The 15,243-nt window shown below is 35.8% G+C and overlaps 1 protein-coding gene across 1 annotated transcript; it reads left to right on the forward strand.

Moving 5' to 3' along the window:
* Window positions 1-123: 123 nt before the first annotated feature.
* Window positions 124-14,637, forward strand: LOC113505334 (putative phosphatidate phosphatase). The gene is made up of 6 exons (XM_026887973.1): window positions 124-351; window positions 10,369-10,520; window positions 10,946-11,143; window positions 11,571-11,735; window positions 12,241-12,417; window positions 14,492-14,637. Exons 1-6 carry the CDS (start codon window positions 294-296, stop codon window positions 14,597-14,599), a joined length of 858 nt encoding a protein of 285 aa, XP_026743774.1. The 5' UTR covers window positions 124-293; the 3' UTR covers window positions 14,600-14,637.
* The last annotated feature ends 606 nt before the right edge of the window (window positions 14,638-15,243 follow it).

A 15,243-nucleotide genomic window follows, 5' to 3' on the forward strand; every position in this document is an offset into this window, starting at 1 on the left:
ACCAATACCATTAAGCAAGGAGGTCTAATGACAACATTATTTTAATACAAACCCACACTAATTATAATATGCTTCATTCAACTGTTCCTTAATACGTTGCCTGTTACACGCCGCAACTTATAGATCATATACCTTAGCGACTGCAACGGTAGTTTTTGCATTGTTTGGCAATATGAGTAACACTTACCCACTGATTACTCATTTTATCAGTGTTGTGACAGCCTTTATCGTGGCTCGGTGTGTCTGCCGAAGACTAGTGTAAAAAGTTCACGTGAATATGTTATAGTGTGACAATGGCAGTCGACAGGATAATATGGAAAATAATACTGGACTTCATCATTTTAGCGGGCGGTGAGTTAAGCTTTTGTTGATGACTGGCTGTTTACCTTGTTTCCTTTGCACGCTTGAATAAATATTAGAGGATTAATCTACGGAGTGATAATGAATGAAGTGCCTAAAAGGTAGTTAGGTGAATTGTTTTAATTAAATTCTTGCTATGTAATTAAGTGAGGGGAAGGGATAACTTATTAAACTTTATTTTATCATACCGACATTTCGCGCCTCTTTTTTATTTACGAACAACAACCTTCAAAACCAGGAATAAAATTATTACAATTTATCTTTGACAGTTGCACTTTAAAAACCTACAGACATAAAAAAGTAATAACATCTGGTACTTGAAGTTTTAAAATGCAATGACCTCGAAAGTTATGCACAGATTAGCACGCTACAAAACAATCCAGTACTCGTTTTTTTAATAGGCATTCGAACTACAGCCTTCAGGTTAACTAGTTCTCAAGTACTTAGAGACAACAACCAAAAAGGTTTTTATCGAATCTCTTTAAATACATTAAGTATCTATTTAGTGGCACTAAAAGTCAAACTTTATAATGGCTTCTAACATATTGGTGAAAGTAAATTAAGTTAAGGAAATCTTAACATCTGATTGGTTTATGTTGGTAATATTAAGAAAACGAATATTTTCTAGCGATCGCCAGTTCGGCGTGGAGCAGTTAATGACTTAATGGAAGGGTTTGGAAAAAAATCTTCGTCCAATAGCGAGAACGATAAAGATTGTATAAAAAGGATGGATGATAGATGTATTGAGTCCTCGGTTCCTTATACAGCCAAGTAGGCTAAGGTCTACATTAGTGCATTAAAGGAGTTGCTGTGTTTTTAATAATACTTCAGATACTACTTACGAGTAACAAGGAAAGGCCGATTGTATTGACTAGGTTTTGCCCGTGGCTCCCACATGGTTGTTATTGTTGCGGTATGGTGATCGATGAACATATCTACTTGTAGTTCTTAACATTTATTTTTCCCTGACTTCAAAGCCTTACTACATTGAAACACTCGACATCTATCTAGTATTAGCAATTTTTATCAAAATCGATCTACGGTTCAGGCGTGAAAGCGTAACATACGACAGACCATGTCACTTTCGCATCACACGAATATTACGTTTTATAAAAGCGAAAGTTTGTGTCAATATTGGGATGTGGGGATTTATGTTTGTTACATCCTGACTCCTAAACCTCTGGACCAAATTTAATGAAATTTGTTTTGGAGATAGCTAACACCCTGGAATAACATCTAAGAAGTAGGTTCTGGCTATAACCGCATTGATGTGGGTAAAATGTGGAAGATTGTCAATTCAATTCTTTATTGCATACCAGAACATTACATAGGTGGTCAATTAGGTTTATAGCTCAATTGTGGACCCTGTCAGGCACAGCAAAAAGAAGAAGAGAGGACGAATTTGTTTTTTACTATAATTTTAAATACTTTATATCGTGTGTGGTGTTTAAGTACCTATACCTACTATTACTTATCAATGAGTCTTTAGTGCCTACATAATACTCTAGCTAAAACATAAACTCATTCTGGGCCTCGGTAGTTAAAACTGTGTTATCGTACGATTTATTATTCCTTATAGCTGCATTGAAACGGGCACAGCACGTTATACTACTAAATATAGCACCATTGAGGCGAAACGGACTTGAATTGTTTTCGATGCGACTATTTTTATAGCTCGGATTGTAATATGAAATGCAGTTAAACCAATAATGACATACCGTAGATTACCTGTTGCTTGTTTCTTCGCACGCGTGGAAATTGTAGGTTAATCCAAGTTTATCAATATAGGTCTAGGCGTTTAAGTGTGTAAAATATATAACTTTAGTTACTAACAAACTTAAAAATAGTTATGAATAATTATAGTCTAATTATTTTAATAACTCATAAACTATTGCAATCAATTACACGTTCTTAAATCCACACATACAATTTAGTTCAGTTAAATAACCTTTTAGTACCTCAATTATAAAGATAATTTTTATTTTTATTTCCTTATGATATTTATTACTTACATTGTTTTTGGAAACATTCTAACAAATAGGTAACCATTTTAAAGGGACAATGAATTTATTGATGTATCTAATTAATAACTTTTACGAATTTAAATAATATAATCATAGGTATTTAAAATAGTCTGATAATCATTTGTCGCTAAATTAATCACAAATTGATAGCTCCTTACTTATCGTATTTGAACGTAATCGCGGCGGTATTTAACACTACATGAATATTAATTTAATCATCAAATGATAAATCGATTAGATTCGATATAATAAGAATCGTCTGAGCCCCGATTCTGCTATTAACACGATGAATTAACGGCAATCGGATTAAATTTGAAACTATTCCTATTTTCTTAAGCAATTTGCCAACCACAATCATTATAAATTCATTGTATCGACCGTGAGTATTACGCCCCGAACTGTCTCTAAAATTTTCAAAAAGTGTTTGAAAAATACTTGGAATAATACCAATAGTGTCAATTTAATCCAATTCCCATTCATTCTTCGGCCATTGTGAATAGCTGGTCACCGACTTATTCAAAAATATATAGGTATTCTAATTCGTTAGGCGATGCGTGTGGGTTGGGTGAAATCATTTGATAAAGATACCTGCGTCGGTGGGTGATAGGTACATTCATAAAAGTTACATTGGTATTGCTTAAAGACAATAGCACCTAAAATGAATAATGTTTTTAAACAGCAAAAGCATAAAACCGAGTTAAACTAAAAACTACCATGCCAAATTTGATGACATTTTCATGTGACCAAATTACAGGTATTTCATGTTAAATTTAAAAGAATTGACAAAATCGGTCTATCCAGTCCGAACCTCTTAGGGAACAAACAACATGAACAGACGAATTGAGAACCTATTCATCCTAGAAGTCAGATGAAAGACCTCAGATAGGACTCGATTCGTTGCTAGTCATCAATCAAATTGCTATTGGCACGTTTAACCAGGAATCGCAGGTTCGAGTCCTACCTAGGTACTATAGGTAGCAATAAAAATATTTCATGATTATTTATAAATGTAATAAGTATGAATTGATTGAAGTGGCTATACTTTTTTTCTACTCTACTTTTATATTATGGGGACGGCGCGGCGGCATTCTGAACCTAACCATCCAATTTTATCGCGTATTAGATTATTTTGGTCACTGTGATACTGATAACTCACCTATTCTTATCAGTGGTCGAACAATGTTGCTGCTAATAAGACAAAATATAAAAGGAAGACTTTAGTAACATTCCAATTTGTTTGCTTTTGGGTGGAGCCAAGGATACTTCAGATTCACGAAAAAATTTAATCCAAATGGATCCAATTTTATTAAAAAAATAATTTTCAGCCGATTTGACGTTAAGGAATTAGATATTTAAGAACTTTACGCCATAGCCCTATAAATTACAATTAATTCAGTATTTTAAGCTGTGAAATAAAAAAAAAATACCTACACGTTACCCCTTAGTTCGACTGGTTGTCAGACTTTCTAGCTTCTGACTACCCGTTGCGACTTTCAAAGATGTATGAATAACAGACATACGTAAGACGCAAAAAAAGTCCTTCTAAACGCACTTGACGGTTTTTTTTATAGTCGTGGGAAACGAAGGTAATTCTTTTATTAAGAAACCTATTATTCATCATATTAAGTGCTTATAACAATTATTGTTTACATGATTTAGCAACAGTCTTCACAAGGCCGCATCGACAATTTGACAGCTGCATACTAATGATTGTATTATGATATTTATTTAAGTCATTGGTAGGCTTAACTTGTTAATCTTTTTATACCAATAGGTACCCAAACATATAACTAGCTGACAGGGCAAATGCTTTTATGTCATAACAGACGAAAATATATAAGAAATATTTATGAGTTGTTGAAAACGGATAGTCGCCGATAGCCTTAGATCAACAAAATATGCATATAAAATATTATAAAATATCACTAAAGTCTAACAACTAACTGTAACTAACATATTGACAGTATGTCAAAAGTTGTTTGATTCCAGAATGCCCACAAAATTTAATGACTATTGGTCTTGCCTTTTCGGAGGAGTTCAAGTAGACAGCGATGCCCTCAGCAGCAGGGACTGTTTTTACTCTATTGGTGGAACGAAACCTTAAGTGTGATAGGAACACTTAAGGTTTGACGACCTCCGTGGTCGAGTGGCGTACGCACCGGTTTCAAGGTGTCGCTAGCTCTGAGGTCCCGGGTTCGATCCCCGGTCGGGTCAATGTATAAATTCACATTTGTACATTGTCTCGGGTCTGGGTGTTTGTGGTACCTTCGTTGTATCTGAATTCCATAACACAAGTGCTTTAGCAACTTACTTTGGATTCAGAACAATGTATGTGATGTTGTCCGCATTTATTTATTTAAAACCCTGCAGCGAGAGAGACACTACTACAAACGACAAAACCGATTTAAGTAATGTGTGTATAAGACAATGTATATATAATGTATGTATTTAGTCTATTCTGTTTCGAAATGCTTCTAGTATCTAATCTCTTATCTTCACGTGCCCTCATTTTACTTTTAATGGGAACACCATAACAGGAGCGTCACTCACATTAATATCTAGTATTTAAGAGATTAGAACTATAACTAAAATGCTCATGTTTAAGTTTGTATCTTCGGAAGATTAAATATCCACAACTCTTTAGTACTTGACATCGAATATTTTATTTGTTAACTAGCTGTTGCCCGCGACTTCGTCCCCGTGGGTAAAAGATATAAGTTATGATTTATACCTGCCCTGTATTTCTCACATTTTCCATTGTATCTTCGCTCCTATTAATCGCAACGTGATGGTTTATAGCCTAAAGCCTTCCTCGATGAATAGTCTACTCAACACAAAAAGATTTTTTCAATTTGGAGCAGTACTTCCTGAGATTAGCGCGTTCAAACAAACAAACAAACAAACAATCAAACAAACTCTTCAGCTTTATAGATTAGGTTTAAGTCGTTGACAACACTCACACTGCACCGTGGTTCTAAATTTGCCATATCATGTAGCAGATTGCATACCTACTAGATTTCAACCGACTTCGAAAAGGATCCCGACTTCTTCTCTATTCGTCTGTATTTTTGTCACCTTCTTCAGAGCTTCAGTCTTGTTTATTCTTTCTTCATCATATAGTTCAAGGCTAGGCCGATGATGATGACAGTTAATTTATTAATAGCCCTCATATGGTCCCATATTTTTTTTTATCAAGCAGTCGTTTTTTATTTGAAGTCGGTTGTACAATTTGTTCTTAGTAAAAATAAATGAACAATAGCTTATATCCAACATAACAGTGGTGTCCACGTTTTTACCCTGCCCAGGCTTTCTAGATAATGTGTATTTTTAATCTCATAATGGTGTCCAGTATGTTGAAGATACTGGCGTTTTATAGGGAACGGTTAAAGAAATTAAAAGTACTCTAACTCTTAATCAAAAGACGTCTACATGATACTCACTATCTGTCTGTGAGTATCAGCTGCTAACTCTACCTAGAGACTAAGTTAAAAGTTTGTCAAGAAAATAAAATAAAAATGTAAATAATCGAAAGTCCGCATTCTTATATTATCATAGACATTATAAGTTTACGAATTGCTTCTGTTATGTATTGTAACGGAAAGACAGCGTTCTGCTGGAGAGTTTGTTGTGCCGGTGCAAATCTCATATCCATTGTAATTTGACATTCAAAAACTGCTACATGCTAGTAAAGACGGCCTCCGTGGTCGAGTGGCGTACGCACCGGTTTCAAGGTGTCGCTAGCTCTGAGGTCCCGGGTTCGATCCCTGGTCGGGTCAATGTAAAAATTCACATTTCTACATTGTCTCGGGTCTGGGTGTTTGTGGTACCTTCGTTGTATCTGAATTCCATAACACAAGTGCTTTAGCAACTTACTTTGGGTTCAGAACAATGTATGTGATGTTGTCCGCATTTATTTATTTATTTAAAGAATAGTCTAATTTGATTTTGATTTTGTCCCGTCTCTTCTCTCCCAGCGAAAGAACTAACCTAGGTAGCGGTGAGGGTGGGCGAGTCTGTGTGCTGTCCATTGTAATTTGACAGTCAAAAAGTGCTTCTTAGTAGTCTAATTAGGTTTGTTTTTCGTCATCATCATAAAAAGGGCACACAATTTGCGTGTCACATTTGAACTGTCAGATGACATAACCCGACCTCAGTTTCGTGACCCAGCCTCTTAACTAATGTCAATTTAATGCAACTATCCGGTATCCAGTTGCGGCAGTTGCATTCAGTTAGCTCCATTATGCACGATTCTGTAGATACAGGAATAAATATTCAACATTATTTCTGTATCCACTTTAATGAATAACAAACTTGTTTCTGTTAATTGTCCATTTTGTGGTTTATTTTTGTCTATCCCATATTTTATTTGTTTAATTACATCATTCATATGTTTGCTACTGTCATAGTACCTAGCTAAAATAAAAGGGTAAAGGGAACCCTGATTGACTCTGCCTGTCCATCCGTCCGACCGCACCGGAGTGTAGCTCAGGCACCATTAAAATTTTCACAGATGATGTATGTCTATTGCCGTTACAACGTCAAATCTATACTAATATATAAAGCTGAAGAGTTTGTTTGTTTGTTAGAACGCGCTACTCAGGAACTACTGGTTCAAATTGAAAAAATATTTTTGTCTTCAATAGACCATTAATCCAGAAAGGTTTTATTCGATATAACATCACGCTGCACTTAATGGGAGCGAAGATACAAGGGAAAATGTGGCAAAAACGGGGAAAAAGATTCATCTTCGAGGGCTTTCGTTCAAAAATTAATAATTTATAATATATCTCCTAACCACACGGACAAAGTCGCGGGAAAAAGCTAGTACTTAATATAAAGATCAGAGTGAAGCAATGTACTATGTAATGTAACGATCATGAATTAGAAGCATGGCAAGGTACCTGCACATCTTTTTTGTTACTTTGGTTGTTCAGGCTAGCAGCAATCATATCTTTCATATAACATGAATAATAACACCGTCAACTTTGCATTAAATAATGCACAAACAAAATGAAAAAGTATTAAAGACAACCTAATTCTAAAACAAGCGGATATAAGGTTGCTAGACATACAGCAAAGAAAACTTTTTTACAATAAATAGTAAAGTTGCCGTGATAAATGTTTCAGAAAAACAATATATAGCGTAATACAATATAATTTTATCTTCAATGTCAAGAAAGAAAATTAACCTTTGTTTCCTGACAGTAAATATCCCGTATGATATAGTTTTAGTAGTGATTTTAACGATAACACGTGCTGCTATCAGGTCAAACAATATCATGATAACTGAAAAGCAAAACTAGGTTTTTTATTTATTTTATAATTATATTTTATACTATTTCAATTATTTTAATAGATTAGGTTGTTATAATTTGGCATGTAGATGGACTACAACTGGGCACAGGCCAGTGTAGAACGTCAGAAACGGTTTGGGCATTGGGGTTTGCTCATGATGTTTTCCTGCATCTAGGAGATCATCGGGGAAAGCCTTAAGGACACCCACCACCTCAGGAGGAAGCCGGTAGTGTCAGACGATTACTGACTTACTGACTAAACGGATGGATGGAGTAGTTGCACAACAATGCTTAGCAATTTATCATGCGCAAAAAAGTAACCTGGATTGATACACACCTACTGACCTATGCAAAAAATACTTACACATACAGAACCGTTAGGCCATCACGACTTGAAGACACGACATATCAGCGGATAAAAATCTATAATTTGTGTAAATTCAGCCTTATAGCCAGAATTGGATCTATCCACCAAAAAATGCAAATAAAACGTTGAGGTTCAACACCGATTCTATGGTCATAATTTTGATGAGTCTGGATTTATTCATCTTTATCATACTTGTAAGAAACCCTTAAAGTTGCGAGACCAACTCAGTTTTAATCGGGTTTTTAAATATAGGCTCTTAAATCACACCAATATTTCAGATCAGTGATATTAATGAAGGAAAAGATGGCGCCAATATTTAAGCCACAACAGATATTTAATGTCATAATTTATCAGTTTTATAAGACGCCCTTGATAAGCAAATTATTTCAGCATAAGCTGATAAATAAGTATCTCGATAAAATGGTAATTTGAATTCCAGATTACGTTTGACGTCCTTGTATTTTAATTTCAATTGTTCAAAGTTATTAGCATTGGTATTTTTTTAAATCGCCTCGTTTTTGTAGGTTATATACTACTCGCTTTTTGTTTTTTCGGTTAAATCCTCATGGACACCCAGCTCTTGGGGGGAGAAAGCGTTAATGTAAAACAAATAAATGTCAAAATCTAACAGACTATTATATTAAACGTCGCGCTTTATCTCTTGCATAATATGCATAAATACAATCTATATCTATGCTTATCTATACTTCTATTACTTCTATATACTAATATATAAAGCTGAAGAGTTTGTTTGAACGCGCTAACTACTGGTTCAAATTGTAAAATTCTTTTTGTATTGAATAAACCATTCATCGAGGAAGGTTTTAGACTATTATACCTACCATCACGGTGCGATTAATAGGAGCGAAGTTACAATGGAAAATGCGGAAAAAACAGGGCAGGTATAAATCATAACTTATATCTTCTAACCACGCGGACAAAGTCGCGGGCAACAGCTAGTTAAGTATATTATACTTAAAATTCATCACACGTTACTTATCGCACCCGTCCACTGTCCCTCATATCCTATACCTAATTGCTCTGTAAAATATCAAAAGCACACAGTTTGTTGCTCGGTTTAAATAGGTAGGCGCCATCCCTGTATATAATTCGAGTATAGTGTTTTTCGAATAGTTGATTGTACAATATGTTGGCGGGCTTTTAAAACCAACCGCAGGTTTTTGAAGGGGTTTTATTTATACTTCTTATTCATGAAAACATGTACAACGGCAGACCTAATGCCTAGGGTGTTAATACACCCTTGAGAAATACTTATGTATCCTGATTTCTTCGCAGTGTTTTCCTCTAGTGAATTTCCGCTAGCAAATTATAATTACCGCAAATTCAAAATTGGCGTTATTGTGCTGTGCCTGGATTAAGTTAGGCCAAGTAGCTGAGCGCGACGGATATGCACTTATCTATACTCTATACTAATATATAAAACTGAAGAGTTTAGAGTTTAGAGTTTAGAAACTACTGGTTCGATTTGAAAAATTCTTTTTGTGTTGAATAGACCATTTATCACGGAAGGCTATAGGCTATATAACATCACGCTGCGACTAATAGGAGCGAAGATACAATGGAAAATGTGGAAATAACGGGAAAAATTCTAACCACGTGGACGAAGTCGCGGGCAACAGCTACTAAATAATAAACGTGGAAAAAACATGGTAAAAAATGGAACTGGAAAATTCATTAATTTGTTAAGATCCTATATGCTTATAATGAAACATTTTTTCGGTTGCTAAAGGATAAAACCCTCCCAAAGTTAAAGTTTCGTCATTAGATACTCTTTGTATTATAAAACGTATTATAGATGATTTGTTTACACAGTTTAGGAATTGATTATCTTTTCTATATAAAGATAGTCGTAATATCTGAGTCACTGATAACGATTCGCGATTTATTTGCTGATGCATACCCTTCCTTATCTTTCCTGTTTAATTTATTTATATTTTGAGTCATCAGAAAAAGTTGTCATCATTGCAGATGTTTTATCCTTATTCAGGCATTTACGTCTTCACTTTTTAGAGTTTGTTCCTGCACTGGTTAGGTACTATTCATCAGTCTGTATGTCTTTTATTATGCTCATTGCGTTTAGATATTTATTACTCGTAGTAAAAACAAAGTTGATTTAATCTCTGATATTCCAATTTCCTGCAGTTAGGTTCAGCCCGGTATTCAGGTATGGCACATTAGGGACAAACAGCAGGTTTTTAAGAACAATTTTTCAATAAAACATAAGTTTATGTGATCACGCCTTCCATTAACTCTTGTTCCCTAAGTACTTAGTGTACTTATTATCAACTGATTCTCTTTCCAGTGGGATTCGCGCTCCTTGCTGTCACGCTATGGATGGAGCCGTACCATCGCGGCTACTTCTTAAACGACGAGAGCCTCAGCCTCCCCTTCAAGGAGCAGACGATATCGGTGTCCGTGCTCGCGAGCGTCGGCTTTGCCTTCATCGCCGTTGTGGTATGTCTGGCTTAGTTTTTACTATCGTTTTTACCGTGGAAGTCAGTTGGGCAACCGTTAGCTGTAATGTATTTTACAGGAAGTGATCAAGTAATTGACCTCCACGCTATATGTTAGTACCTTTTTGAATTAAAAATTAATTTAGCGTCGTTGTGTAAGTTAAATTTGCGTACATAATATGTCTTGTTGAAAATTAAATTTAAGTATACCCAAAAGAATCATTCTCAAATAAAAGTACGGACATACTTTACAGATGATAAACTTTAACCTATAACTTTGTTTTTTTTCCTCTTCTTAAATTTAACAACATCAACACAGGCTCTTAAGACTTGGATCAAGTCCCACCCAAGAACTACCAAAGTATACCGATTTTTTATGATTATATTATGAATCTTTAGTAACAAAACAACGTCTCCCGATTCCAGGTCCTAATCGTGGAGATAACGCGTGACAGACAAGGCAAGGGCATTGGTGACAAGTACATCGGAGACTCCGCCGTCCCCGGCTGGATCTGGGAGAGCTACCAGACCATCGGAGTCTTTACCTTCGGCGCCGCCTGTCAACACTTAACATCCGACCTCGCTAAAAATGTTATTGGCAGATTGCGACCTCATTTTTATGACGTAAGTTATTGTGTTTGTTAATGAAGCTATTGATTTTTTTGGTGTCTAAGTCGAAAGTATGGCACCGAAGTTTAATGGTGTGGATTGGCCTGCTTCTGTGTTCCAATGTTAATTAAAAAAACATTGAATGGGCACCTAACTTTTAGGTGCTAATATTAAAGTATACCTTGTTGGTAGGCTTTAAATCGCGAACCTAATCCTAGTGTAATTAACACCAGATCTCACCCTCGATATTTGCAATAGTCGCTAAAATATACCTCATGGCTTCTAAAATACCAAAACTTCATTAGAGGAATAATATAGTAGGTAAGTCTACTTTCTTCCTACCAAAAGAGTTTTCCGTTTAATGCATATTCCGATAAAGTCGAAGTCCATTGCTAGGCTAACTGTATGGATGTCCTACAAAGGAAATGTGTCTGCTCCGCAGGTCTGCAAGCCGATCCCTCGAGCGGACTCTGCGCTGAACCAGCTCGGCTACATCGTGGAGTACGACTGCTATGCTGACGCCGATCCGTCGCTCATCAAGGACATGCGCCTCTCCTTCCCCAGCGCTCACTCCAGCTTCGCCATGTATTGCGCCATATTCTTTATTGTAAGTGCTAGTTATGATTTGCTGTTCTGACACTTGCTGATACTTATCTACTTGTTTCGCCAGTTTGTTTGGGTTAATATATTAGTGTAGCCAATGTCATTCACGAATAACGTGGCTTTTCATCGGTAAAAGAATTTCCAAATCGGTTCAGTTAACCCTAAGTAGGCACAAAGTCACAAAGCTTCATAACATTCTTGTTTGTAAATAATACTTCTACAGCTACATTATAATTCAATATTCTGAATTTACTGATCACGAGAAAATCCAAAAAAATGTAAGATTATTCGTGTTGTAAGCGTCAGCTTTAAACTTTAGCAAACCTGGCACATGCTAGCCCGACTGCCCATATCATCACTCAATACTCAACACGTTTATTGCATTCCACAATGTGAACTTAGGTGATAGGTACATAAGGATTATACACATTAGTTTTGGAGCACTGGCATCCATCAGCCGATATTTTTAAATAAATAAATAAATATTTTCACGTTACCTCGTCTTCCAGTTCTACGTGCAAGTGAAATGCAAATGGCGTGGCTCGAAGTTGCTGCGCCACGCCATACAGTACGCGGTCTTCATCGCCGCTTGGTACGTGGGGCTCTCCCGCGTCGTTGACCACATGCACCACTGGAGCGACGTCGCTGCTGGCTTCCTGATCGGTACCATCTATGCATGCCTAGTGGTGAGTATTGTTAATGAGTTCGGAGTTGTAATGGCCTAGTAGATAGACTAGAGAACTGTCAACTCAATTGTCTCTAATTAGGTTCCAAGACATTTTCAGAACGGTGTGTATTGGATTGCCGTCTAATCGGGCTATGAGCGTAAGAAAACAGACAGTGCAACAGTGTTTGCACTAACGCTTGTGTACTGTATAATCTGAGGGCACGGCAGTGCCCCTGCCAAGTCTCGAGCAAAACGGGCACGGCCGTACCATCTTTTCTCGAAGCGATTCGCGGCTGTTTCGCCCCCCCTGTATCTTCGACGTGGACAAAGCTAGGAGTTTAGCTTTTCGGGGAATAATAGTAGGCATTAGAACAAGCTTAAGTTCGAAATTACATGCCAATTGAATTAATGGTTTAGGAGTTACGGTCGATCAAAGTTACACCATTTTGTCACTCACTGACTCACTGACTCACTGACTCACTGAGAGATCATCAAAAATCTAAGGTACTTCTAGCAGACTTAGAAACTTCAAATTTTGCACCAAGATAGGTCCTTAGCCACATATAAAGGAAAAATTATAAAAACATTAAAAAATAATATGCCATAGAAAACAATTTTATATTTGCGGTTTGGCAAGAACATTATGTATGGATTTTGACTGCATTGTTAACTTTGTTCGTTGTTTAAGTACCTATTCAATTGGATGAATACATACATAGAATAGAAAAGAATAATATAAATGTAATACACAGACTATCATTAATACAAATTAATACATAAAATTCATAATTCATTAAATTAATAAAGCTAAAACTCCATTGTATTGCGATAAATATTGTATGCGCGCTCGATAGATGGCGTTGTACGTGTCTGAATCGCGCTATGGTTTCGTTACAAAGCGCAGTCTAAGTAGTACTTCAGAATAATTCGATAATTTTCATTTGATAGCGCCACCTGTCTATGAAAAACCATTTCGAAACTAAAAAATATTGTAGTGATAATTGATATTCGGAGAACTTTACGTGTTATTTAGTTTAGTTTAGCTATAGTTTGTAAGTTAGTAGATATATATATGCATATATATATAAGTTTAAGCTTGTTTACATTAGAAGTAACGAAGTCTCAGAGAAGAAACAAAAGAGATAGAGATAGAGAATGGGTTCTAAGCAAAGCAGTAGCTGAAGTCCTAGAAATTATGACACCTAAAAAAAAGAAAGAAATACACTTACAAAAAATAAATGAGATCCCACCAAAAACATTAAATGTAAAAAAATGCCAAGTCTCTCGATGCAGTCTTTCCATCGTAAAAAGTTTTGAGATCTCATAGAAGCCAAGTCCTATTCAAAATATTTTGTAGTTATAAATCAACATTTAGTAATTGTATCAATAGTTTTCTTTATATTATAATTATAGTGACTTGGCAATGAGCACAAATTAAAAGCTGCTTGATGCCTGGAATTATGTGCAAATGTTACTGACGAGACCAGTGATCAGATTATTTGTTATGTGTGAATCATGATGGTCACTACCGACTACATGCTCCAATACAATAATTAAGAATACCTTACGGGCCATCGCTTTATGAAAGTAAATGAATCGAGAGTACACTAAGACTGACTGCCGTTGCCGAAATTCGGTTGGGACGACACGGATAAACCAAAAGAAAATTAATTTTGTGATATTAATGTTTACGCATGCGGTGTGTGTAACTTTCAACTCCTACAAATATGCCGTTTTATTTGTTTCTTCTTGTGCTCATTGCCAAGTCACTATAATTATAATATAAAGAAAACTATTGATACAATTACTAAATGTTGATTTATAACTACAAAATATTTTGAATAGGACTTGGCTTCTATGAGATCTCAAAACTTTTTACGATGGAAAGACTGCATCGAGAGACTTGGCATTTTTTTACATTTAATGTTTTTGGTGGGATTATTATGTCCTGCACAGCAAGATGATGTCCTGTGGCACTTATCGCCACGGCCGTAATCAGTCCGGACATCCTATTGTAAATTATCGGCAATGTTCCTTAGATATGTAAAGGTAGTTTTATCATAGTTATTATACCCATTTTTATTCCATTTCAGTTCGTATACGTGCTAAAACCAAAGACAGCATCAACTCTGCCGACCACTTGGGTGGACCCACCAGAGACTGTCACCAACACATTACCGAGAGCAGCGCTGGCGCGATGACGTTCATACGACCCTCAACTAATATAAATAAACGAAATTATAATTAAAACCAAAGACCAGTGCCTATACCATGTGCTCTTCAAGCAGAGTAGTCATTGTGGAAGTGAGATGCCATGTCTAGTGGTTAGTGCCCCTGACTGCTATACCGCAGGTCGTGGGTTCGATTCCCAACCAGGACAAATGCTTTTATGATGAGCACGATCATTTGTTCTGTATCTGGCTGTAATTTATCTATATTATGTATGCATTTAAATTATATAAGTATATTTATCAGCTGTCTGGTACTCAAATTACACGCTGTGTTAAGATTGAGACTAGATGACACTGTGTGAAAGTTAAGGAATAAAAAAAAGAATGCTATCTTGCTTCCACGATGATAATCCTTGCTGTGAGAGCTCATAGTAAGTGCTCGAGATTCAAACTATGCTAATAAAATAAGTTACTGCTGGCAGGTTGTGTTACCAGTTAGTCTAAATATCTGTAAAGTATATTATTTACCTATAATCAAGAGACTGGTAGTCAAACGAAAATGAAAAATGTTAATATATTATGACTGGAATTTTGATAAAAAAGATACGAAATGTTTTCACTAGTTTCACTTTGTAAATACCTTGACTTCTTTATTAAAACTATTTCTAATATTT

The sequence above is a fragment of the Trichoplusia ni genome, chromosome 25 (genome assembly GCF_003590095.1).
Source record: "Trichoplusia ni isolate ovarian cell line Hi5 chromosome 25, tn1, whole genome shotgun sequence".
NCBI classification, from domain to species: domain Eukaryota; kingdom Metazoa; phylum Arthropoda; class Insecta; order Lepidoptera; family Noctuidae; genus Trichoplusia; species Trichoplusia ni.

Coding starts and splice junctions, on each gene's coding strand:
- LOC113505334 (XM_026887973.1), top strand. CDS start 294: ATGGCAGTCGACAGGATAATATGGAAAATAATACTGGACTTCATCATT. Junction 10,521..10,945: donor TTGCCTTCATCGCCGTTGTG/GTATGTCTGGCT, acceptor TCCCGATTCCAG/GTCCTAATCGTGGAGATAAC. Junction 11,144..11,570: donor TGCGACCTCATTTTTATGAC/GTAAGTTATTGT, acceptor TCTGCTCCGCAG/GTCTGCAAGCCGATCCCTCG.